The sequence below is a fragment of the Micropterus dolomieu genome, linkage group LG20 (genome assembly GCF_021292245.1).
Source record: "Micropterus dolomieu isolate WLL.071019.BEF.003 ecotype Adirondacks linkage group LG20, ASM2129224v1, whole genome shotgun sequence".
NCBI lineage: Eukaryota > Metazoa > Chordata > Actinopteri > Centrarchiformes > Centrarchidae > Micropterus > Micropterus dolomieu.
In genome coordinates this window covers 9,065,914-9,092,736 of record NC_060169.1, presented here as the reverse complement: position 1 = coordinate 9,092,736, position 26,823 = coordinate 9,065,914, and the positions used below count along the sequence as shown (strand labels likewise).

Genomic DNA, 26,823 nt, shown 5'->3' with positions numbered 1-26,823 from the left:
CCGCCCACCCTGAGCCATGGTTCTGCTCGAGGTTTCTGCCTCTTAAAAGGAAGTTTTTCCTTGCCTCTGTCGCCTAGTGCTTGCTCTTGGTGGGAACTGTTGGGCTTCTGTAAATAACATCACAGAGTACGGTCTAGACCTGCTGTTTTATGAAAAGCGCTGTGAGATAACTGTTGTTGTGATTTGGCGCTATATAAATAAAATTGAATTGAATTGAATTAAAAGCTCTTATTAAAGTGGACATGAAGCATTGCTGCAAAATACGTTCTTGCTCTTTTATTTTAGAGGCACAATCACTTAAGAGGAAGTGATTATGTGAGTAAGTGTTGCTGTCATGACTGAGATCATCATGAGATCATTTATTTAACTTTTAATTTTCTGCTATCAAAGCAATCTGGCTGCGGGCCAGATATTATTGCTGGCGGGCCGGTTCTGGCCTGTGGGCCGCCTATTGCCGACCACTATTGTAGCTTATGTAAAACTGCCAGAATTGGCCTTAGTGATCACTTGATAAGATTAAAAGGTCAAATACATTATGATTGTAAAACACATGCTGACAAGCTGTAGACTGTCTGACTTGTCTGGCAGCAAGACATTTTTTCCTCAGAAAGACAGTGATCTACTGTACCGCTCCTGTGGTGTGCAAAGTTTCCTCCCATTAATTTGTGCTTGCAAGAGTCACTGTAATTCTGAGCTGGATACCTCACATTCGTCATATTACCTCAGAGCATAACTGACTCCTGATGCACACTATTATTAGGCCAACTGGCACCGTGTGGTGGCCAAAATTAGTTTCTGGCATCCTCAAAATGTCTGGATGCAAGCAATGCGCTAGCACCAGTTGTGCTTCTGATTGTGTGTGTAAATCATTAGTTCTGTTTAAATATATTTTAAATATATGTATATTTTTTCTCTCTAATGGCTTCCAGACTGGCTTCGTATTTTTTTAAATGCTCAACACAACCTTTGTTTCCTGATAAGCAACCTCTTATTGTGTGAATAATGACTCCACGTAGCTTAGATTGATAAGGTGGATGGTTATGTGTACAAAGCATGTAACATCGACACCTGACCACAGTTTGCATCTTGTCTCCTTCTAACAATTGACCTTGTTTTAACTATGACAGTTAAATTAAAATGCAGCCCCTGCATTCATTTGAACAGTATCACTGATGCAGCAGGGTTGCCTACAGCAAATTAACAAAAAGCTGAACCTCATTCAACTTTTGCAGCAGAACTTTATCATCTGGAAAATCACTGCATTGGCCAAACAAACACATGGAAATGAACATTGTTGGTACTTTGTTATGAGAACACAATATTTCAATTGTGTACCTTGTGACCGCCATGACGAAAACATTAAATTACACAAACTAACTTTCCAGAGTAGTAATATCCTTCCTCGTAATAGTATAAATTGCTGTGCTGTGCAGAATTTAGGCATGGGAATCAAAGTCAAATACATGGATCTGGACTCAAACTGGACTTTTTGATGATATTTAATATTAAGCTTACTTCAACTTGATGCAGACTAAACGTGGTCCAGCTAGTGATTATCAATCTATCTTGCAGGAAACCCTGGACCTTAATTTTTTAGAAAACACACAAGTAATTTTTGGATAAGCCTTGTCAGCTGTATCTATCTAATTATTGTTGCTACAACATTGAGGTAGAACTGGATTATAGCTCATCGGCCATTATGTCCTTCAAAGCACAGCCCAATGGTATAACGAAGCGCTGCTCTTCTAACATAATGGGACTAGTATACTGAATATGCAGTTAATACCAAACTGGGCCTACTGTCCCATGCTGATTGTTTTTACTATTCCTCTTGGCAAGTTATCCATCTTCTACCACCCTCAAGCCTATAATATGAGGTCTATAGTGTTGTGTGTGCTTGTGTGCTTGTGTGTGTGCTTGTGTGTGAAGTGTGATCCTGGCTGATGAAATCACAGATCACAATGTCTGTTAATGACCTCAAAGTCTGTGTGTGTGTGTGTGTGTGTGTGTGTGTGTGTGTGTGTGTGTGTGTTTGTGTAGATGTGCTCTTGTATGTATATCTTTGTGAGGCCCAACTTTAGCTTTACATTTTTGGAAAGAGATGGTGATTTTGTTGGTGGTTTTAGGGTTACGGTTAGAATCAGGTGCAGGTAAGGCAAAAGGGTCAGGCTTGTCATGGTTAAAAATGATCGGTGATTATAATTTTTTTTTTGTTGACAACAAATCCCATGAAAAGACCAAAACAATGTCTGTGTAGCCAAAGCCTGATGTAGCATATTCCTCTAAACCAAAGACCTCCACACAAAACTATTAAAAACACATCAAGGAGCCACACTGTTGCACTGGGTGACATGTTTATTCATTACAATGAACATGGGCACTGTAGTTAATGAGTGAGTCAATCCAAGAAACACAAACCTGCCATCATAAATACTTACTAATATACCAAATGTGTCTTAATCTACAGCTGAAAATAGTCCCCAGCAAATGCACAATTTACTTGAGGTTGAAAAAACTAGTGCTTAGCTGTTTTAGTAATTAAAACACATAAATACGTGTCCTGTTTTTAAAGAATTGTATCTTCAGTAGGAACCTCACACAGGGTTGGGAAGTTGGAGAAATATAGGATATTTTAGCCTTATAAGGTTTAGGCTAGGGGGCTAGGGAGTGCAAATGTATGTGTTCTTTCTTAGTGTACAGGAAGGCACAATGACACATTTGGAGAGTGAAGTGACAAATTAGCAAGAGCAGCCAAGTCAAAGTCTTCCTTTGCCACAGGATGCACATGTCAGCGACACTGTCGATTACGCTCTACAATCCAACTTCTTCACCATTTTGAGCAACTGTCTGCCAACCATGTCTACCAGAATGGAAAATGGTCTGATGAGGCTGATTTGTGTGGAATAAAGGTCACCAGAGACGTTGCCTGGACTGAGGTAAATGTCTGAGAACTAGGTGAAAACATTTGCAATGGAAGAATAGTGCCGCATGGACTGTGCAAACAGTGTGCAGCCGAATGGAACTATTGAGATTAAGATTTTGACATCTTAAGTAGTTGTTCATAAAAGTGCCTTTATTCATAAGCAATAATTAATGCAAGAAAAGAAAACATTTCTGTTAAAGTCTCATGTTTTGATATATGTTGTAATGTTTAAAAACATTGTTTTGAATATTGTGGATATTCAGTGTACTGTCTAGCTGAGCCTACTGTGACCCAGAGGGCTGAGTCTCACACCTGTTTTGCACCTCAATTAAAACTTGTCTGTCTCCCCAGCAGACAACTTAGTCATCCCGTGGAGTTTAGTTGTAAAATGACGGTTTAGTCAGTGCAGCAGTATGCGTAGGTGTGGGTCTGTGAACTCACAGCTGCATGCACAAACTCAAGCAAAACTGTATCTATATTTGTGTGTGTTTCTGGGAGAGTCTATATGTGTAAAGCATAGTCTGACAGTTATCAGCTAGTCTATGGTATGTCACAGGATCTGAGGGAGATGTGAAGACACTTAATAATTGTGTGTGAAAGGATCATCAAATGATTAAAAATTATGTTGTTTTCAATATTATAAGACTTGATTAGTTTTATCCACAACTATACATCTAAACCAAAGTTATTGTTTCTCAGGATCTATTAACAGTGGTAGTTTGTCTCAAGGATATAAGCATATGGAGGATGTATTCAGATTCTTTACCTAATTAAAAGAAAAGCGCTTAATCATTATTATTAACAGTACTTCTAATTCAGAACATCATCCTTACAGTGAGTGTTATCTATAATGATACATTGGATTATATTTTAACTGCTTCCTTTAATGTTTGGTAGATTGAATGATATGATTCATTCTTGCATTTGTAAGTAAAATCTGCAGAGAAAGCAATAATTGTGGCTGACAAATGAATGTGTGGAGTAAAAAGTGCATGAATTCACTGAAATGTATTTAAGTAGAAGTATACAGAAGTATACAATGGAACTACTCAAATAATACGAATAGTAAAAATTTTGAATTTGAATTGATTAGATTTTTTCCACCAATACAGATGAGCCAACAATTTCTGCAGATATAGAGAAAAATCTGTTCTTTTTTTTTAAAAATGCATCTTTGAAGAGTCAGACAGGAACTCTGCAGTGGATCAAAAAGTGTCAGCACTTCAGGGGGCCATTTCTGCTGATTTTGTGTGTTTTTCTGATAAACACTGCTTGTATTCACTTTATTTACATATGTGACTACACACATAAATTAGTCAATTAGCAAACTGTATTTGAGTTATACTTGTACACTATAAATTGCAATGGACAGTCTACACTGTACCTGTCCATTTATGCCATTTAACTTTCTAACCTCCACTTTCCCCTCAAGTGGTTTCCCCTCAACTGAGCTTTCAAGAGAATTTAAATGGCTACAATTGCTGATGTTGCCTGTGAGCCTGTGTGCTAGACTGTAGCATTGTCAACTTTTCCAGAGTTGTTGATTTTTTAAAACCCTCAGCACTGTGTATAGGAACAGGATCACAGCTGGAAAGTGATTCTGTAAAAAAAAAAAAAGCTTTTTATGACCTGAACCTGAAGAAAGGCAGGCATGCAGCTTCAAAAGGTTTTCTTTGTGCGCCAAAATTAAGAAAGTGTTTTTGATTCTAGTGTGCAACAACTTATTTACAATTGCTTTCATGTATCTGAGATATTACATTATGCGTAAAAGAAGAATTATTTGAGAAATTATTTTATGTAGATTTTTTTTACACTTTCACTTTTTCCATACATAAGTGTAAGTGATCAGGAAAAATTTGTATTTTCACTATTTTTGACTTCAGAGACATCAAGAAGTTGAGACATCTTTGTCAGGTCTGTTGACAGTTTCTGTCCATGACTGCTGATTGAGAAGTTGAGAAAAGGTCACCATGTCAAGAATGTCATTTCCTCACATGTCTACAGAGCATTATGGTGCTCTAAACACTCTGCCAGAGCAGACACTCTTTGGGGAGCTGAGAAGAGGCCACATCACCTCCAATTGGCAAATATTTTGAGTCTTTAAACCTGATGGGGTACGCGGACCCGCATACTTGACCCACACACTTACAGAAGCCGCCCTCTTTTTATTTCCACTGTTTATTTTTCTACAGTTGTACCAGGTCTCCTCAGTGGAGACCTGACCTTTACTCCTTAGCTCAGTTACGAGTTGCACACCACAAAGAACTACAGGCAGTCTATGAAGTCTTTCACCACTGGCCTGTTCCCTTTATTTGGCTCGTTTAGCTACAATGAAAAGTGTTTTTATGCCTCCTGAGCTAGGAAAAAAGATCTTTTTAGTTTAGACACAACACTGACAGTCATGTGATTGTAATATCTGTCTCTGTCTCTATCTTTGAACTAAATGCAAACATCAGCATACTAACATGCTCTCAATGACAATGTTAACATGCTGATTTTTACTAGGTAACGTTTACCATATGGCTAATTAGCATTAAACACAAAGTCCAACAAAGCTTAATGGGAATGCCATTTGTTTTACAGATATTTGGTCATAAAATAAAGTATTGGACAAATTTAAATGTTGACCTGAGGATGGCGCTATACGGTTAAACCTGAGGGCAACATGAATGTTTGTAACAAATTTTGTGGCAATGCATCTAATAGTTGTTGAGGCAAATATCATCTATCATCATCTATCTGTCTATCTGTCAATCTGTCTATCTGTCTATCTATCTATCTATCTGTGTTTAAGTCACTAATGCTTGCATACAGAGTGACTACTGGGTCTAGCTAAACTCCATAATACAAGCCTACGTTCCTTCTCGGCCACTGCGCTCCTCCAGTGAATGCCACCTGACTCTGCCACCCATACACACAATGCATTCTCAGTCCCGGCTTTTCTCATCTGTGACACCACGATGGTGGAACGAGCTACCACATGCCGTCAGAGCTTCAAGAAGCTCTTGAAAAGTCATCTCTTTCGAGAACCCCTAACCTTTAACATTCACTTCCTTTTCTCTTCTTTTCCTTACAATTCTCTTCTCTCTTTTTTGTTAATTATTACTTATCTATTTTTAGATAGATATACACCAAATGACATATGATTAAGTTATTTGTGTGTTATCACAAGCCTTTTTTGCTTTTCGTGTCATTTCACACCATTTAGTCCCTACTGACTTTTGCTAATTAGACAATTTCAAAGTGAAAATGCCAACAGAAGAATCCGCCAACACTAACGTGTTATCGTCCCTGGTGTAGAGATGGGCAGTTGATAGTGAAACTCAAGACCACCATGTTTTGTAAGACAATGAATAAAAGCATCTAGTTGCAGTGATGGTCTCAAGTGAAGCAGACACGCGAAATGAATGTCTTTTGAAAATTATTATGTGACCATTACAGTTCCTCTGATTTATGAGGCAGCATTAACAAAAGAATACATATCCTGTTAATGCAGACAAATGGAATGTGATGAGCAAGCGTGACATTGGAGTAGCACACTCATGTTTGGAGCAGGGATGTGGTTTCACAGCGTATACATCTCTTCCTTCCAAATATGAAAAACATTACCACATTAATGACAGCCTGGGCTTGGGGATGGCGCTTCCTCAAACCCCAAAATCCTGTATTCCCTGGTAACCATGGTAGAAAATGTCCACGCATTCATTGTGGGTCAAGTTATTTCTTTCAGTGAAATTACAATTCCTGCATTTCTGATGCACCGAGGCTAGCATTTGACCCTAACAAGCTCTGGAAAATGATGTTTGAACAGCTTCTGGTGAAATTCAGGAGGTCCCGAGGTAGGTGTCCAAGTCAAAGTCAACAATGGTTCCTTTTCATCAAGGTAGCTGTATCCTGACCTGAACTTGTGCTGCAGTGTCTCTCCTTGCCAAGGGATAGCAATAACTGAAACAATAATCATGATATTAATAGCTACCAAAATATGAGCACTGTTGGAGCCACTGTGATGAAAATGACTTCCAGAGTCTGTGAGACTTTAAAAGTTGGCTTCAGGAGCCATAACAATGAAACTTACTCTCATATGATTCACTTTTTAATGTGCAGTGAAGAACTGTTTAAACAACATTTCCCCAGGTCCTCATTTGCTGTTGTTAAATGTCAAATCATAACTGATGTTGAGTTTTATGTGTAGTATATATGGTCCTGCATATACCATACATCTATGTATATTGTATCACACAGTCTTCCTCAGCAGGTGTTTGCCCAGTTGTCATGGAATTGTAGATTAAATTTTCAATCAGTACTGCATTATTAATTAATTATCCAATTTACCAATTTCCAACACAATCAATAGGAGAAGAAAGAAAAAAGCATATAAATATAGATCTAAAAGAACACACAGGAATGAATTTCCATAAATTTTCCTAATGACTTTTCGGGGTAGTAGAAAGGGAAAAAAATTTGGACAAGGTATTACTGGTTTGAAGAAGGAGTCCTCTCTTCTGATTGACTGTCAGCTTTTATCGGTTATTATTGTTCTGCCCTAAATAATGCAATGGTGATCCTCAGTGCGGTGATGATTTGTTTCGGAAGAAATACCACAAATGTGTAAATTATATCAAATGCACAATGCTTAAATAATATTATTACAATTCCAGTTAAATCATGCACATCATGTTCTGTCACGCTAACCTTACACAATTATAAGGGATGTTCCGAGTACATGCCTTTACTACTAAGTGTTTTCTTAGGAGTTTGGAGCAGTTTTGAAACTCTGGGGATCATGGGCCTGACCCTAGAAAAACTTAAGTTTAAGACTTATGTCTTTCTTTAATCGTTAGACTTTGACCTAGAAGTCTATGCAAGAGGTTGGCTGTGGTCTGCTTTTGCTATAAAGTGGTGTCAAGTGTCTTTCCTTTGGGGCACTGCTGAACTGGGAGTTTCTCTTTTGCCCGCTGCTTTCCCTGTGATTTTTGCTTGAACTGCACAGTTGACCTACTGTCTTTATTGAAGCTTTTCCAGGAATGCAGTTAGTTTAGGATACAACTTACCAATGAATGCTTGAATTAGGCAAGCTTAGGTGAAATTTGGAGAAAAGTGAAAGAGCTGAAAAGTAATTTTGTTTTTAAAAAAAGCCATAGCCCGAGAAGACTGTTTCAAGTTGGGATACCATACTTAACCTTCCTAGTTAAACATTAAGGTATCAATTCCAAAATGCAAAAATACCATTAATTACCGATAAATTGCTAGTTAATGTCCAAGTACAGTTTTTGGTTGAATCACTCAATAAACACTGACATTTCTTCTTCACAACTCAGTTCGTCATGCCATGTAAACACTATTTTAGGCTCCACAATCCTTCAGCACTGTGGAGCACACCCACACACACTGCTGGTCTCTCATCGTGTGAACATTGCCCTTAATTTTGACTGAAACTGGAGAGAAGTGACAGGATCCTTTAAATGGAAAATGGCTGATTTATGTAAAGCATTTATCCAAATTGCTTTGCAATTTGTCTCTCATTCACCCATTCTTTGCCTTTTACAGACCAATTGAAAGGTAACACTAAATTACAGATTATTGCTTTTTCTGTGATTATAAAAAGCAGTATAAACACAGTTTACCATTTTTGCTGATACTTGAATTCATTATTTTAGGTCTTATCTATTTGGTAAAGATTAAACAATGTAGCTGCAGATAATCAACTGTGTGATTACTACAGTGTTGTTCTCTATATTTTTAAATGCAAAGCAGGATTAATATGGATTGTACTGCATGGACAGATGAAGCTGAGGACAGTCTGACTTTGTCATGTTGTCTGTTATGTTATCTTCAAACCTGAGGCAATTGGACATTGAGCCCTGTGACTCCATTACAATGTAGAGATGTAAAACTAGTGAGCCATTTCATCTAAAAATATTGCCCACACACATCACAAGATATAGCATGAAACCCTAAAGGTCTTTCATGGAGATGGTTGATAATAAAAAAAACAGCCTAAACCCCCCCTGTATCCCTTTAAGAACACAAAGTGTTGTTATCACTGACATACATTTGAATTATAGCTCCCTGTAAGGCCTTTATGCCCCCCTCCAGTCCTGAAGTAAACATGCCAATGACTTTATATTCTCCATCACATCAACTCATCTAAAACCTTGTAGTGACATTTATGAGACCACACTGACCCCGCACAGGAAACCCACTGTGAAGTCAAGTCCAGGACAGGCTCCTCAAAACACTACGTCATGTGAAAAGAATGTCCACACTGCTCTTTGAAATCTAAATCTAAATCCTGTCGTGGTCTATGACGACAATATTCCTCAGATTTAATTTTATTGGTCGGATAGCCCTCATGAACTCACTCAGCGTTCCCAATGAGAGTATCATGGCAACAGTGATTGATGGGACCTCAGAGTTTAGAGAACTAATAACCCTTCTTTCACAACTACTGTTAAGGTCTGCTTCAGCAAGGCAATAACTAAATCCTTGCAGCAATAAACACCTAGCACCTACAATTAACATTCATCCATCGACAATTATCCTACAAGACAGTGATGGTGCACTACTACACCGCCATCATCGAGTCCATCCTCACCTCCTCCATCACCATCTGGTATCATTCGCTCTGCAGAGAAGGTGATTGGCTGCAATCTTCCTTCTCTCCTGTACTCCTCGAGGACTCTGAGGCGAGCAGGAAAGATTTCAGCTGACCCCTCCCACCCCGGACACAAACTGTTTCAGACTCTCCCCTCTGGCAGGAGGCTGCGGTCCACCAAGACCAAAACCTCTCGCCACAAAAACAGTTTCTTCCCGTCTGCAACTAGCCTCATTAACAAGGCCCGGGTCCCCCACTGACACTGCCCCCTTGCAAACGATACAAATGTCTCTGCACATGTAAATACCGTTTCATCTCGTGTCGGGCTCAGACCTGGCACCTCGCACATATTTGTTGTTGATTGTTGATCTTTGTTGTTTTATATTTTTATGTTGTCAGTTTATATATTTATATGAATACAATATTCTCTTCCGTTACGTTACTTCTGCACGGCACAGACCCAGAATAATGCACATGTATATATTTGCAACGTTGTTCTTCAATTCCATATTTATATATTTCCACATTTATTTATGTTGACTGTATGTTTGTCTACGTGTAGCACCTTATTACCACTGCAAATTCCTCGTATGTACTACTTGGCAATAAAGCTCCTTCTGATTCTGATTCTGATTCTGATTATCACTTTCATTGTCTACAGTGTGGGCCAATGCAGACTGAATTAAATGTATTTACATTAGGGCAGTAATGATTAAGGATGTGAATGTTGAGGTAGTGAAGGGGTGAATAAACAATTGCTTTCAGCAGTGCCAGTCTTTGTCCACATTATATTTGATACTGTTTTTTTAAGCATTGACAAATTTTTAGAGAGGCTACTGGTGTGACACCAGAGTGAAATATCTCACCAGGTATTGGTTGGATTGCCATGAAATATTTTACAGATATTCATGGTTCCTAGACAATGTAACCTACTGACTTTGGTGATAACTTGACTTTTCTTTAACCATGAGGTTTAGTTAAATCAGTAGTTAAAACAACTATTGGTTAATGACATAAAATTACATATATATATATAGCTCAGTCCCACTTTGGGGATCTACTGACTTTTCCTCTAGCGCCACCACAAGGTGGACATTTGTAGTCCATGATAACTATTGGATGCCATGGTATTTGGTACACGCATTCATGTCACCTCAGGATAAACTGTAATAACTTTTGTGATTCCCCGACTATCTGTCTAGTGCCACCACTGGGTCAAAATGCACTTATGATGCTTTCAGACAGTTAGCAATAGCAGTAAAATTGAGAGCAGCAGCATCCATTGTATCTACCAAGTATAATTGCATAATGCAGCTAAACAGAACAGGTTGTATCTTAAAATAGAGGAAATGAATACCAATATGATACAATTAATATGGCAAATTTTGCTTAGTTTTATTCATATATCATAAATGTTGTTTTTTGTCCCAGAGTGGACAACCAGACTTTGAATCTGATGTTGCTATATTACAATTTCTCTTCATTGATCTGTGTATTCTCTGATGGTGAAGAGGTGTATCATTCAGTAAACTCAGACACCAATAAAATCACCTCACACATGGTTTCCTTTGCTGTGGTCGCCATGGTCACATGCGGCAAGTTGAAAAAGTTGAGCTATCATGAACTTCAAATGCAACTGCAGAGAGCTGTGCGCTTTCACAAGAGTGAAGGTGTGGTACTTGCTGTGTTAATAATGAAAACAATCGGCAAGTTTGCCTGAATAAAAATATGAAAACTCCCACACTGTCTTGCTTACTGCTGAAATATTTATTTACGATGTTTCCGTCTGTTCGACCTTTGACCTCCACCAGGTGTACCAGAACATACAGAAATGTCGTGGCAATTTTTTCTAGTTGTTGCTTTTAATCAAAGTGTGCTTTCTTCTGATGAACCTGTTACATATTCAGGTTTGCAAAGATCTTTTTCAATATTTGAATGATCAGATAACTACACAATTGATGACATTCCCATCAGCCTCAGCTGTAGTTTGTGTTTACTGGCACCATTTTACTGGCAGTAAAATGGTGCCTGTGTAGAACTGTTTATGAATGTGAAGTCTGGGGCTGCTGGAGATGATTAAACATGCTTTGTTAACCTCCCTGAACAAATAAAGGTTTAAAATCCTCTAGGTTAGCCCATGTGCTTTGTGTGGGTCACTGATGTTAACAGTCACAGTCACATTCCCTCAGAGAATTAGATACTACTTACTCTTAAATACAACAAAAGCGGTTGTCAATCTTGCTCTACCATCAATAGTTAACTGCTTACAGACAATAAATAACAACTAAGACTTTGTGTAAAGCACACATTATTACTGATAAATGTTTTAAGTGATTCTAGCTTTTACATTTTTTTTGTTTTTTGCAGGTTATTAGTAGGTGCCCCGTATGAAATGAATGGCCCTTACCAGACAGGTGATGTTTATAAATGTTCGCTGAGCAGACGAACCAATGGCAATGGTTGCTCCAAGCTCAACTTAGGTATAGTATCACAAAACAATTTTACCAAGATACACTACATACAGTAGCAGCGACAGAATGTACATCTGGATAAATGTGTATGCATGTATTGTATAGGTGTTTATACACTGAACAAAATTATATTAACACTTTTGTTTTTGCCCCCATTCATCATGAGCTGAACTCAAAGATCTAAGACTTTTATTGTGGCCAGCCTAAGGCACACCTGTGCAATACCCATGCTGTGTGATCAGCATCTTGATATGCCACACCTGTGAGGTGGATGGATTATCTCGGCAAAGGAGAAGTGCTCACTGACACAGATTTTGACAGATTTGTGAAGAATATTTGAGAGAAATAGGCCTTTTGTGTACATAGAGAAAGTCTTAGATCTTTGAGTTCAGCTCATGATGAATGGGGGCAAAAACAAAAGTGTTACGTTTATAATTTTTTTCAGTGTATGTCTGCATGCGTTTCTGCATGTGTCTTAGTAAACATCATGGTGGCATGTGTGAGACAGATATGTGGGTACCATACCAATCATTCCACATTTTATTGTTTTTTAAATGGTGTATGTACGTTTCCACATGTGTGTTATACGACACATCTCACCGCATGCTTACAGGTTCCACATGTGTTGTGCTGGTTAGGGAGGCACATGAAGTTTTGTCAAGTGAACGTTTAGATCTGAGGATGTAGACGCAGCTTTGGCTGCCCAGACAGCAATAACAAACCAAGGTCCCAGATGGTGGAACTTCTGTTTGGTCTCTGAAGGATAGTGCATGTATTTATGTATATATGAGTCTGTGCATCCAAGATCTTCTCAGTGAGATTCATTTTCCCTCAAGGAAGGATATCTCTGACCAACGTATCAGAGCGAAAGGACAAGATGAGGCTGGGAATGACACTCACATCTAACCCTAAAGACAACAGCTTTGTGGTGAGAAAACTCATTGGATTTATTATATATTGAGATATAACATACATTAATGGTGTGTTGCTGCAGAACTTTCTGAGTAAGTAAGAACACATTTCATAAAAATGGAAAAGAGGAAAAGAAAATTTCAATTGTTTTTTAATTACACGGTTGTCTTACTGCCACTCCCCCTAAAGAAGAGAGCACAAACTTAACTTTTTGTATTATGCTAAGGTCGATAATGTTGCTTATATAAATGCTTTCTTTGTGTTTCAGGCCTGTGGGCCGTTATGGTCCTATGAGTGTGGCAGCTCTTACTACAGCACTGGCATATGCTCCAGAGTCAATGCGAGCTTCAAGTTCTCCAGAACGATTGCGCCTGCCTTTCAGAGTAAACCTATCTTTTCTGTTCAATATGGACAATTCTTAGTCACAGCAGGGGATTATTTCCTCATTTATGAACATCTGTTTTCTCCATGTGTGCACCCATGATTAAGTCTCATTTTTAAATGTTTTTCAGGATGTGAGACCTATATGGATATAGTGATTGTTCTGGATGGATCAAACTCCATCTACCCCTGGTATGAAGTGCAGGCTTTTCTCATCAACATTCTTCAGAAGTTCTATATTGGACCAGGTCAAATACAGGTGTGTAAGAAAGGAAGTAATAAAAGAAGACAATACACACTGAACAAAATAATAAACTCAACAGTTTTGTTTTTGCCCCCATTCATCATGAGCTGAACTCAAAGACTTTCTTTATGTACACAAAAGGCCTATTTCTCTCAAATATTGTTCACAAATCTGTCAAAATCTGTGTTAGTGAGCACTTCTCCTTTGCCAAGATAATCCATCCACCAACCAGGTGGGCCATATCAGATGGTGATCAGACAGCATGGGTATTGCACAGGCGTGCCTTAGGCTGGCCACAATAAAAGGCCACTCGAACATGTGCAGTTCCATCACACAGCACAATGCCACAGATGTCGCAAGTTTTGAGGGAGCGTGCAATTGGCGTACTGACTACAGGAATGTCCACCAGAGCTGGTGCCCATGAATTGAATGTTTATTTCTCTACCATAAGCCGACTCCAAAGGCGTTTCAGAGAATTTGGCAGTACATCTAACCGCACCAGTCCAGCACCTCTACATCCAGCATCTTCACTTCCAAGATTGAGACCAGCCACCCGGACAGCTGCTGCAACAATCGGTTTACATAACCAAAGAATTTCTGCACAAACTGTCAGGAACCGTCTCAGGGAAGCTCATCTGCATGCTCGTTGTCCTCATCGGAGTCTCGACCTGACTGCAGTTCGTCGTCGTAACCGACTTGAGTGGGGAAATGCTCACATTTGATGGCATCTGACACTTTGAAGAGATGTTCTCTTCACGGATGAATTGCAGTTTTCACTGTACAGGGCAGATGAATATTGGGTATATTGATAATGTTCCTTAATGGATAACTTTAAATACCAGACTAAATTTATACAAAATCCTTTTCTTCACTTTTGCAAATTCCGTTTCAGGTTTATTGTCCTGTTGTACATGTTTTGTTTTCATACTACTGTGCCAAGATAATTTGGTATTTAATTATTACTGTAGTTAACTGCAAGACTAAGACAGAACTTAATTGATTGACCATTGTTGTTTGTCTTTTGACAGGTTGGAGTCGTTCAGTATGGCGAGAAGGTGGTCCATGAATTCAAACTCAGCGACTACAAATCTGTTGAGGAAGTAGTGAAAAGAGCACGCAGTATCAACCAGCGGGGTGGAGAAGAGACTAACACAGCTCTTGGCATTAATATAGCACGGTACAGTATCTCTATTGTACAAATAAGCAGCACTACTTCACTACTCCTACATTCTGCAATATGTCAAACATGTTCTCACAGCTCACAAGCTTTCAAACAAGGAGGTCGGCGCGGTGCCAAAAAGGTGATGATAGTGATAACAGATGGAGAGTCACATGACAGTGCAGATCTCCAGCAAGCCATCGAGGACAGTGAAAAGGACGGCATCACCCGTTATGCCATTGCTGTAAGTCTGCTAGATCTATTATTCACCTGGCTTAGATGGCTTACTCTTTATGAGTTTTAACTTAGTTTTCTGATGGCTAAAAACTTTCCAGTGCATCAATAAAACACGACAAACATTAATGAGGTAACCTCACTGAGTTAAAAGCAGGTCACTCAGGAGCTGAGTTAAGATTCAAAACACTCCAGCTCCAAGACCTCCAAACACAAGCTCAGTGGAAGTATATTTCAAGGTGTAAATGATCTTCTCCAAACCACATGGTTATTTGCTTTGCACCACTGCGGATACTGCACACCTTAGCTGGGTACGGGCATCAGAGCAAAAACTCTGATAACCAACTGGAATTGATGACAGCACTGGCATTGGTGTAGAAATCCTAAATCTTCTAAAACCATCTGAAAAGAGTTCTAATGTTTCCCTTTTACAGAGCTATTAAAATGTGACAGATTCAGTAAATTGGTGGACACTCAAACACTTCATGAATACACTAACAGATTGTTTAACCTTATCTTTAAAGGTCCTCGGCTACTACAACCGCAGAGGAATCAATCCTGAGGCCTTCCTCAATGAAATCAAGTACATTGCCAGCGACCCAGATGACAAACACTTCTTTAATGTGACAGATGAATCAGCGCTGAAGGATATTGTGGATGCACTTGGAGAACGCATCTTCAGTTTGGAAGGTTTTGCAAGGAATTCATAAGGACTACATTATTATATTACATTCTTTTGGCAGACACTTTTGTCCAAAGCAACTTGTGCATTAAAATGCAATTGAATTGAAATAACTAGAATTGCATTTGTCTTCAACAAGCAAAACAACTAAATTAATCAAATACATTTGATTTTGGATTGTTTGTTGGATTAAATAAGCAATTTCAATATGTCACCTTGGGCTATGGGAAATTGTGATGGTCATTTTTTTTATTTTTTCTGATCTTTTAGACTAAACCATTTATAGTGGTAAGAGATTTATCAGACATGTCCCTGAAAAATATTTCTTAGATCTTTTATATGTGAAATGTTCACACTGAGACTTCCATGCAATGGCTCTTCTTAGCTTCTGATTGTGGTTGGCAGCTTAAATTCTTTTTCTGCTGCAGTGGTTCAAAACTGTAAACGGCTGAATTGTTTACACAGGAACCAGTAAGAATGGGACAGCGTTTGGCCTCCAGATGTCTCAGGCTGGATTTTCCGCACACAACGTTGAGGTGAGTCTGACATCTGCTTCCACGTCGTCTCAAATCATCTGTCAACATGTAGAGCAACACACATTGTCTTAATTTCTGGCGAATCATAACTCCTCCCCATAACCTCCCATTTATCACTTTCCAGTCCCCCCTGAGGTGCCTGCTGTGTGGCCCCAGAGGTTTAGGTCTTCCTGATTTAGGAGCCCCTGACATGAGACAGGCCTTTTTCCACTTCAGCCATGCAGTGAAGGGTAATAAGACACCACTTGTTCTCCAGGGAAACATATTAGTGAGAAGCTGGGACAAGATTGAGACAGTTCTGCTGCAGAATGGGTCGTTTTTTCCTTTTACTTTAGCTAGAGGTTTATGAGTGTATCTAAGAGCAGGTGTTCTGGCTTTGAGGGTGACATAGCTGGAAGAAGGAGATAAGACACATCTCCTCTACTGTACCTGCTGTTCATACCATTTAATTGATTTTCACTCCTCTCTTTCGGGCTCTGTCCAGACATTTGCTGATGCAACTGCTTTGATTTTCCAGTCCACTTCACAGTCTGATTTGTCAAGGGAGAAATAAAAATATCCCATTTATGATGAAAAACAAATATATAGCAGAATTTGCAGCTGGGTGGCAAGAATGGCTGGAAATTCTGTCCACGAAGCCAGATTCCAGAGATGCTCGACAACACCAACCTGAGTGTTGAGAGTAGGATAACTCATTGGAAAGAATGTCGGGGCTTTAAATTAGAAAAACGTCCTGAAAGCCCAGATGGTTCTGCTGAATATGATATGTGCCAACTCTGAAGGCTGCTTATGTCATATACTATCCAGACTTTTAATGCATCTGCACACATAGCAGTTTCTTCGTCTGTTGTTTGTTTCATTAACTGTAACTAAACAATGCTGAAAAATCATCTCAAGGCCCCTGTGTTTGCAAAATTGTACATTTTACAGCGTATTTGTAACATTTTATCCTGTATTTACCATATGCAGAATATATGATACTTGTTTGTTTAGTTGGTATGTGTGTATATATCATCTATACACTTTTGTATGTTTATGCTGAACCACAACTCTAGAACAATAAAGAGTTGATATCCTAATCATAGCACGTACGTGTACGTGCAACTGCAGTAGAAATAGGTCACTAGTTTATAAGGTTGAAATGGTTTGGGGTTTCAATCATTTGCCATGGAGACCATTTTGACCAAAACACATAACCACATTGGTATAACACTACTGTCAGAGAGTGACGTTGTGCAAGCGTGGTGAGCACACAATTCCATCTTTTAGGAAGGAATCTAATCCTTCCAGCATTTGTACTAACACTGGAAAATGTGTTGTCTGCATATTGTGTACAGCAAGAAAAAAACTGAGCTCATTAAGTAGCGGAACCCTGTAATTACAGTGTCAGTGATACAAAGTGTAACGAGCCATGGAAGATAGAAAATCCCTCCTCTATCCCTCCTTGTGTCTGTAGCTAACTGCACCTGCTCGTTTATTTCCTTTGCTGAATGACAGGTTAAAAATACACACTGATCAAGACTTAGGAGTCATTTGATAATGGACTTTTAAGCAAATTCTATTGCTTTCTTTGCACACTGTGGTTTATGATTGTATGAAAACATTCATCTGTAGCTTTTGTGACTGGATGAAGTAGCTGTTAATTTATCATGAATTCGGTACCATCAGTAGTTTTTGAAACTGTCTGGAGAAAAGAAGTCTTATGTACAGTACCGATGAGCAGACCTCAAGTTCATCTCACATATAGCTTTTTTGCAAAACCTGTTTATAGATATGTTCCAACTTTAGCAATAACTGGAGCTATGGGGTGGGATCCCTGTGAGTTTCGGTGGAAAGTTTGTTGTGGCTATGAAAAAAGGTTACTGAATATGGAAAATAACAGAATAAACAAATAAATGGGCCCTGGATAAGGAACTTGGATGATATGTGTTGTAAATATAGATTTGAAGATCATTTCAAGCTGGAGAAGACTGATATTGTATCTCAAAGGGGGGAAATTATTCACAATGTAAAACATGATTAAGCAAATGAGATCTGGAGTAAATCAAAGCTGTATACATATTGTGTAATTAAATATGTTTTTTTATGGTCTTCATATTAAAGGTGAATTTGTGCTCAGATTAGCGGTAGTGCAGTGCCTCTTCATTTTGAAATGAGCTGGTATGCTGCTATAGAAGAAGAAAGACAGATGTGTCCAGTATGTGATCTGGGAGAAAACCAGCATCAACATGCTTTTTTTACTGGCATTTGTACTGGAAATGTTGTGATCTTTTAGTATACTTTATGTCTAAAGTATCTTTTAGACATAAAGGATAGCAAGTTGATGGAGATAATTGGCACAATTTAAAAAAAGAGACCTTCCTTACATGGGGATCCAGGAAAAAAACCTTGTATCATCATCTGGACTGATTTGTGAGCTGGAAGCTGTTCACTGCAAATATTGATGTCTTCCAAACAAGTTCTAAAATCCTGGTAGGACACTCAATAAAATTCTGTTAATTCCTTCACTCACCTTTGATGGACCATTTCTACATACTGTACCTCAACATGCTCTTGTTGTAGCAACATCTACATAAAAGTGATCTGATGAACTGTGTGAGAGAGAAAAGAGGGATAAATAAATTAGATTTTGTTCATGTCATGTTAAAGTAGTCCAAAAATGTAGTGCAGTGTTTATCACTCTTACCAAGATTACAATTCACCACAAGTTGAGTCACATCATCATTAATCTGACCGAAACACACAGACTGTGCTCCAAAATGGTGGTCGCACTGAGTGTATCCACATTGTATACTGCAATTACCACGTTGTGTGCATGTGCAACACAGGCAGTACAACAAGATCATTCTGTATCCCTCTACTGTTAAAAATGCTGAACAATACTGCACCTCCCCTACAGGATGGGATTCTGGTGGGTGCTGTTGGGGCTTATGATTGGAACGGAGCAGTGCTGAAAGAAACACGACAAGGGAAGGTGGTCCCTCCCAAGTCTTCCTACACACAGGAGTTCCCCGAAGAGTTAAAAAACCATGGTGCCTACTTGGGTGAGTAACACTAAAGAACTATAAAGTACAAAAAATCTTATTAAATTAACTCAACAATAGAATACAATGTTGTTATTATATTATAATAATTATATTTGTATAATTATATTTATAATGTTATTATATAATTTATTATATTATTATAATAATCATGGTTCTACCCATTAACTCCCATGGTCACCAGCCTTTATTTATGTTTACATCGTCTTGACCTGTGGTTTAACACCAACTCTGTTAGCTGCAACCGATCTTTATAAAAGTCTACCCATTGCTCCAGTGCTTCCCATCATATCCAACCCCATCTCACTCCACCACCACAGACCTCTGCTTTTACCATCAGTGGTTTGTCTCTGAGCCTATCCACTGGGCTGCCAATGGAAGCCATTCTCAATAGTAATAAGAGGTGGAAGCATAATTTTGGACAGGCAGGGAGAAAGTTAAAGCTGGGAAAAAAGGGGCATGAAGATGAGAGATGAAGGTGGAAAAGTATACGAGGAGTAAATGGAATCTTAAGTGGGAAAAGTTGAAATAGAAGAAATAGAAGAAGAAATCCGAGAAACCTGAGAAACCAGAACATCCAGTTCTGCATTACTGCATGCAGCTCACTCCTCAAATTGCAACATTTACAATTTTTCCTTGAGTCACGCAGATCACTGCTATGAAATCCAATCTAAAGGTCAGGCCCAATCACACTCAAACAGTGGAAGAAAGCGTAGTTCCTAGGGTTTTTATTATAATTGCACTATCAAGCAATCGCTTTACTTAATTTACAGATCCATTCAATAGAAGAAAAGAAGGAAGAAAAGAGTATAAAATAGATCATTACTAAAATTACAAGCAATATCCTACATGGGTTACTTTGATGAGAGTGGGTAAGACCAGTCTCTAAATCTACTTTCTTCAAGGAGTTGTTGCTTCAGAGGCAGAATTAATTTGTATTTGTTTTACATAACCAGGTTATACTGTGACCTCTGTGGTGTCAGCCAGAAATGGTCGTTTACTCGTAGCAGGAGCTCCACGATTTAACCACACTGGCAAGGTCATCATCTTTACTCTGAAGAACTCGGGCAACCTCACCATCCTGCACTCCCTCAAAGGCCAGCAGGTATTTTGGCATCCAGCACTTACCTACTAGCTGTAGGCCAGCTGCACACTGATGTAGTACTCATGTCTGCTTTAGAAAAATGCCGCAGTGCAACCAGGAATATCATAAAACATTTTTTTTGTGTTCTACTTGTTCTATGTTAATGAACTTTGACACTGATCAACTGGTTCACAAAAGAAGAATGGTTTTATGCAGTTGTGAGACCGGAGTCAATGGTATAACCATGTCTTTTAAATGTTTAGTGTGTAAGTTTTAGTGGCATATAGTGGTGAGGGTTGCGAATTGCAACCAGTGACTCACGGTGCATTCGTGTGCTCCTCGGATGGTCCCATTTACCGAGTTGTGAAGTCGTTCTTCCGACTGTAGTGTGTGTTCATGTGCTCTTTAGTCGAAATGTGAAATCAATATGGATGCTACTACAAAGATATGTTGGATTAGCATTATCAGAGCGTATAAACAACACACAGACATCTAATTTACTCTACATAGACAGCAAACTAACCATTATAACCATATTAAAAATGACATGTTTGCAAAATATGTATGTACAATACATGATTTTGCATGAATCAAAGTTCTTTATACTTCTTTGTGTCCCAAGTACACTTTATTTTTATTTTTGCAGTAAAGATTGAAGGAGGAAAAAAATATTCTGATTATTCCGACACCACATGAATGCACCGTCAGTCACTGCACACACCTCCCTTTCCAAGCACGAAGGAAAAGCTACAGTGGCTAACACACTCAGTCTGCTCTTGTACTAAATAATACATGTGAGCCTGCATTTGTCCAAATTACACTTCTCTTCTCAATTCTTATACACCAGTAGACTACTACTCCTACTACTACTACTAATGTTACTCCTTCTTCTTTTTTTTCTTCTTCGTTGTACGTATTCAACGTTGTGACAAAACACACTTTGTAGAGCTGTTTGTCCATTTGGGCTACTGTAGAAAAATGGCGGTGCAACATGGCAACATCCATGTAAGAGGACCCGCGGTGTATGTAGATATAAATGGCTCATTCTAAGGTAATAAAAACATAATGGTTCAATATGTAAGGTCTTTATACACCACTGAAAACATAGCTATGGATATTATATTGCATTTCTGTCAATAGATCCTCCTAAATATTACACACTGAACCTTTATATAAACTGTGTGAACTTACCGTCCTGATTAATTCACCTTTATGGAATGAAATTATTTATAGTCCTGAGAACAAAATGCCAGAGGGAAGTAAACAGCTAACAAGCTCAGAGAGCTATTGTTACTGACTAGCACTAGCATATTCCCAACTGGCTACCATATTAGCGGTTAGCTTGCCATCTACAGCTACCAACAAGCTTCTAGAACCATGTATTTCACCATCACATACAGATTAATTTATGCCACTACATGGATTTGCTGGCTAGCTACTTAATTTACATGGTAGACAGTTACAAAATTTTTTAAGAAAAACATCCTCCGGTAACATCTCTTCATGATCTTACATAATGTAACTTAAAAACCAGGATCACAACAGGTAGTGTAGCACACAACTTCAGTCAGATTTGGGGACAGAGCTCCTCTTTCTCTCTGTTGATGACTTTCTGGTACCCAGTGCATCCTGTATATTTAACTTTGGAAAGCATTCAAAGTATTCAAATTCATGAACATATAAAATAAGACATAAAATTATCATGACATGCAGTATTTTTCAGTGAAAAAGGCAGATAGCCAGAAGGCTTGATATTCATTTTGAAATTTAAGATCAATAAAATGACTTTGCTCCACTTATATGGTCCAAATGACATAAACATAATAAACTGCACTGATTCAAGTTGACATGGGCAAATTCACTGTATGTGAAGTTGTGTAATTTCTATTACAATACAGTTTATGTTTGATTTAGTACTTTAAATTATTATTGTTGTTTAGTTATTTTAATTTAAGAAATTTGTGCGTACATCAAATCTGTTGGGATTTAATCCCACTCTCTGAGTTAAGTTTAAAAATGCTCATTATTTCAAGGGGATGTGGCTCTGTGGCTTAATGACCGCTACACTCATAACTGGCAACACTTCACAGGCTGCAAGCTTGAAGTGATCCTGCAGCAGCTTACATTGTACCTTGTCAGCAACAGCTCATCCAGAACAGCATATGTTTTTGCAGAAAACGTTCTTGATCTCACAATTCTTGAGAAAATAGATTTTTATAGGCAGATGTTTCTAATCTGAAAACCAATAGATGATGTTCCATCCACTTCAGTGACTGAGTTTCTCTTTGCAAAGCTCTCACAGTCTAAGCATTTAGAAAGGCATCAGGACTCTGACCACTTGCTTAGACACAACACAGGACCCCATTTGTATACTATATTCAAGTTCATAAGCCACTCCAAATCATCAGTAAACCCAAACAGGATGTGTTTCAGCAAACAGTACAGAAGAAGCCAAGAATGTCAGGGTATTTGAAATTAATGGTTGTTTTTAAAGGTGTCAAACTGATAAATAATAAAGCTCTTAGTATGACAAATACACGTCTTTTTCAGATTGGCTCCTACTACGGCAGTGAGATTGCGCCTGTGGATATTGATGGAGATGGTATAACCGACAACCTTTTGGTGGCAGCACCCATGTTCTTCAGTGGAGGCTTGGAGAAGGGGAAGGTCTATATCTACAGAGTGACAGAGCTGGTGGGTATAAACTCTATAAACAAATACAGAGAGTCAGGACACATACAGGGATTAATCAGTTTTGGATTAAGCAACCTAGAATCGGGTCAAACACCTGTTCAAACTCCAGACACTCCAAGTAATTTACACACTTCACCAGAAGTGTCCAGTAACACACACCGCACCAGACTCTGTTGCATTCCAGCTCTACAGTTAACACACTGACTTGCTGCAGGCAGATTAAGCGTGGAGATCAAATGAGAGAATTTTGCCCTGCCAGTTTGCACACTTTATTAGATGTGTCAAAGAAACTCAACAGGAAAGTATTCTGCCCCTTCTAAATCAATTTCCAGCAAACCATTTGAAAGCAAGAAGGACATTTCACTGTGTTCCAGGTCTGTCTTGCTCATTGGAATAATAAATGTCTTCAGCTGTTTTGAATCCAATGAACAGACATAGAGGAGGTATTTAAATATATATTGTGGCCCAAACCACATCACAGGTGGCAGGCCAAGTTTAACAGTCAAAAAACAAAACACGAAACAGAAAGAAATCATTCTTTAAAAATGTCTGTCATCATCAGGACAGCACTGCCACATGTTCATGGCAATTAATAATCATGATGTGGTTGATTCAGGTGTTGCTGTAGATGCTGCACAGTAATATTGTTCTGGAAAACTATTTGAGGTTAGATACCCTGGTTCAAAAATGTGTCACTTTGAATATTACACATTCACAATGTGATTCTGCATAATTTACTTAAGAAAAGGTGCACTGTGCATATATGGGACTCTAAATTGTTATCCATGCTAGTAGTTTGGCTTCAGCAATGGCTATTCTGGTCAGTTGGTCATAAAATATCTCTACAAAAAAAGAGATTTATTTATCTGACTGTGAGCTGGCACCTCACTTGAACAGAATTTTCCCTCAGTTTATTTAAAAATCTTTGCAATCATTTGATTTGCAGTGACTATGATCAGTATTATAATATCAACAATGGAGCACATGACTCTTGTATGTAAAAGGTGTTGCTCAAATGCATAGAATTACTGTATCTTCCAAGTCTGCAGTTCCCCTCTGCTCTATGGAACTTTATAGTCTCTAGTCTCTTTTAGCTCATTGTTTTAGTTTTCCTGGGCCCTGTTTCAGAAAGCAGGTTTAGAGAAAACTCTGAGTAAGTTGAGCCCGAGATGACGGAAACTCTGGGTTTTCGGTTTCGGAGAGCTAGATCAGATAAACTCTAGGTCTGTTACCCCTGCAATTTACCCTGTGAACTTAACCTGCTCGGGTGGAGGTTTACTTAAACTAATGCTGAGTTTCTTTCTGACTCCTCCCCTCCTGCGGAGCCTGAAGCGGCCGTCTGACATTTCCTCATTCAGACTGTCGATATCAAAGCACATATATGAACGCAATTGCATTTTTAGAAACATCGAAATCAGGTTAAATAGGTTAGTTTTTTTTTACCCAAACATGATCTTGAACGTGACAGGTTTTATGATCAATCTGTCATCGATGTATGGACAGACAGTTATCTTTGGACATCGAAAATTTATCGTCAGCACAGAATAAAATCTATAAGCCACACTGTCCTTTATAATTCAGTGACTCTGTGGACATTAAGGCAGGTTGTCAACAGTTGCACAAAAACACTTGCACGTGCGCTACAGTGCTGCAGTATACTGTTAAAACTAATGTGTATAAAACTGATCAATGAACAGTAACCTTTGGTGGTGCCGCTGAAACAAATAAATGTAGTTTAAAAGTGAGTTTTTCATTATTTGCTGATAGTCTCAATGTGTTTTGACAGCATTTCATAAAATACGAAATGATCAAGATTTTATTTAGGCTATGTACCATAGACGTCTAAAACTTCACAGTCAGTTTGAACCTAGACACATTTTCCACTGCAAAAAAAATCATTAATAGGCATAGGCCTACTGAGTCGGACTGTCACTTTACAATCACTGGTCCATGAGTAGCCTAAACTATGTCTAATCTGTTCGATTAATATTTTCATCTTCAGTTATTGCCACCGGCATTTAGTCCCATCAGGTTACAGCTGAATAAACAGGCCTGTAGCTATTTAAAATGAATAACAGGCTGTAGGAGAATCCCAGCACTTTATCATTCATTAAGGAAATTCGAGCCTGGTAAATGATGAATGAGCAACGCTGTATAAAATGTAATGGATCCTTCCTCCACTCCGGCGTTTTAGAGCCAATCATGGCCCGCGTTGGCACGCATTCATATTTCTAGCTACACCCGATTAAAATGGAGGCTCTGCCTTTATTTACCTGTTGCCATGGTGAATCGTAGTATTGGAGCTCCATTGATGATGGCTTTTTTTCATCCCCACGCACGCGCTTCCAGCAGGTTCAACATACTCAGAGTTGACTGAACTAATTCTAAACACTGAGTTTGACAGCTCAGAGTTTGTCAACCCAGAGTTCAGGTTTACACTCAGAGTTTGTTGAACCTGCTTTCTGAAACGGGGCCCTGGCCCACAACTGTTGTCACGCTCTTATGCTCTAATAGCATTGTTTTCTGCCGCAGCAGCAGGTATTTTAATCAAAAAGGATCTAAAACCCAGTGGACGTTACCTGCCCAGCACCAACAGACAAACACAGTTAGCAACTAGCTGGTGAAAATAAAGGAGTATTTAGCAGTGAAACAGTCGTGTTTCCTTTTTGATGGTTGAGAGGGAATATTGGACTGTTGCTCTGTATCACCTGGATGTTTATAGGCAACTGTTTACTAACAAGTTTGCCATATAAACATATATGATGACAATATGTCAATGTCATGGTTACATCTCGTTTCTGCTGCCTCCAAGCGGCCAAGTAGTTATAGCTGGTTTAATATTATTATTGTATGTTAGTATGCTGATGTTAGCATTTAGCTCAAAACACCACTGAGCAAACAGCCTTACAGAGCCGCTAACGTGGCTATAGACGCTTATATTTTCCCAAAGTTTGATTCATTTTAACACTGCATTAGAAGGATACACCTCATCGAGCCTGTCATCCACAGAAAAACAACCACATAGGTCCTTTTACCCACACAGAATTACGACTCACGTTTACGCTTACTTTTTACCCTAGTGGCCGTACAACACAAAAATTTGACAGAGGGTCACATATAATAAATATTCAGAAAATAGTGTGTTGGGTGGAAGGATAGTGAGTTAGCCAATTTTCACCCAGGAGACAGGCGTTCATTTCCCTTTTTTTGACGAAGTTCTGTAACTTGTGTTTTTAAAGCAGTTGTGTTACTTAAGTTACGTAGTTGCGTAGAGTGATGGTTGCGGAGTCAATTTGTAGTTTGATGTTATGGTGGATAGATTGCTTGGCTGGAATGACCAAGAATTCAGTCTTAGAGAGGTTTAGTTGAAGGTGGCAAGCCTTCATCCATGCAGATATGTCCGATAGACAGTCCGTGAAATACGGTGGGATCGCCTGGCGGGAAGGATAGGTAGTTGCGTATCGTCTGCGTAGCAGTGGAATGATCGGTCCCATTTTAACATAAAATAAGTTGCACTTTAAACTTACTCCTGGGCCACTGCAAACTGGTCGTGGCCCTTCATGGCTTCCTCACAAACCATATGTTTTAAATAAAAAAATAAACGGCACTGAATAAATTCCCCATTTCTCTATCAATCTCCTACTTTGTCACGCATGCACACATCAGGTGGCCAAGAAGTAAAAGCCCTTGCTAAATCAACTCCCTTCCCATTTATTCAACTGAAAAAACAAGTTATCTCATGTGTCATCTGCCTACCCTAAATTATATTATGAAGTGGGAAGCCAAGTGGAGCAATGATATGCACGACTACTGATGGATTGAAGTATTTGGCTCCATTTTGTCATAATGCTTTCTTTGAAAAAT

At 38.7% G+C, this 26,823-nt stretch overlaps 1 protein-coding gene and 1 long non-coding RNA gene across 3 annotated transcripts in view; one reads left to right on the top strand and one right to left on the bottom strand.

Moving 5' to 3' along the window:
* Positions 1-26,823, top strand: part of itga11a (integrin, alpha 11a) — a 53,510-nt gene that overhangs the window by 9,607 nt on the left and 17,080 nt on the right. For both annotated transcript variants that reach the window (XM_046033477.1, XM_046033478.1), the window contains exons 3-13: positions 11,886-11,998; positions 12,826-12,917; positions 13,170-13,284; positions 13,414-13,541; positions 14,555-14,703; positions 14,785-14,929; positions 15,444-15,609; positions 16,067-16,137; positions 19,037-19,181; positions 20,138-20,286; positions 22,816-22,959. In XM_046033477.1, the coding sequence (XP_045889433.1) occupies positions 11,886-11,998; positions 12,826-12,917; positions 13,170-13,284; positions 13,414-13,541; positions 14,555-14,703; positions 14,785-14,929; positions 15,444-15,609; positions 16,067-16,137; positions 19,037-19,181; positions 20,138-20,286; positions 22,816-22,959 (1,417 nt within the window). The remainder of the gene's footprint in view (positions 1-11,885; positions 11,999-12,825; positions 12,918-13,169; positions 13,285-13,413; positions 13,542-14,554; positions 14,704-14,784; positions 14,930-15,443; positions 15,610-16,066; positions 16,138-19,036; positions 19,182-20,137; positions 20,287-22,815; positions 22,960-26,823) is intronic.
* Positions 16,144-21,542, bottom strand: LOC123959434. The gene is made up of 3 exons (XR_006822296.1): positions 21,474-21,542; positions 18,679-18,728; positions 16,144-16,175 (listed from the first exon to the last, which is right to left on the bottom strand). It is a non-coding gene; the product is annotated as an uncharacterized LOC123959434 (long non-coding RNA).